The sequence below is a fragment of the Arachis ipaensis genome, chromosome B2, assembly GCF_059453495.1.
Source record: "Arachis ipaensis isolate K30076 ecotype BB chromosome B2, ASM5945349v1, whole genome shotgun sequence".
NCBI classification, from domain to species: Eukaryota; Viridiplantae; Streptophyta; class Magnoliopsida; order Fabales; family Fabaceae; genus Arachis; species Arachis ipaensis.
Genome location: NC_142437.1, coordinates 20,359,013 through 20,359,661, shown reverse-complemented (window position 1 = coordinate 20,359,661; position 649 = coordinate 20,359,013). Strand labels below are relative to the sequence as shown.

The 649-nt window shown below is 45.1% G+C and overlaps 1 protein-coding gene across 1 annotated transcript; it reads left to right on the top strand.

Moving 5' to 3' along the window:
• LOC148573215 (uncharacterized) lies at positions 1–441 on the top strand. The gene has a single exon (XM_088505715.1). The coding sequence runs from the start codon at positions 1–3 to the stop codon at positions 439–441; it is 441 nt and encodes a 146-aa protein (XP_088361841.1).
• Positions 442–649: the final 208 nt, after the last annotated feature.

Sequence of the window (649 nt, the reverse complement as noted above, 5' to 3'; positions counted from 1 at the left end):
ATGGCCGAGGTGATGAATTTCCTGTTGCCCATGAGGTTCACCCTGCCGACCACACTAACCCCTTATGATGGACTAGGTGATTCGAAGAAATACATCAAGAAGTTCACCTCCATAATGATAGTAAATGGTGAATCTGATAAAGTTTTATGTTGTCGTTTTCCATCTTACTTAGACGGTCCTGCACTTGATTGGTTCTGTTCTTTGCCTGTAGGTTCTATTTCTCGCTTTCGAGACCTATCAAAGCCTTTTGAGGAGCACTTTGCTGGATCGGCCATCTACCTACACGACTCCGATTACCTGAACACAATCAAGCAAGGCCAGCACGAAACCCTTAGAGATTACGTGATGCGCTTCACAAAGATAGCCATGAGTATACCCGATCTCCATCCCAAGGTGGAACTGCACGCAATAAAAAGCGGACTCCGACCAGGAAAATTTTAGGAGACCATTGCTGTAGCCAAACCCAAAACTATGGCCGAGTTTCGTGAAAAGGCGAAAGGCCAGATTGACATCGAAGAACTCCAACAAGCTCGGAAAACAGAGAAACCACAATACAGAGACGACGACAAAACACGAGACAACAAGAAAAGCTTCAAACCAACTCCGCGATATGACTCTTACACTCAGTTCAATACCAAGCATGACGACA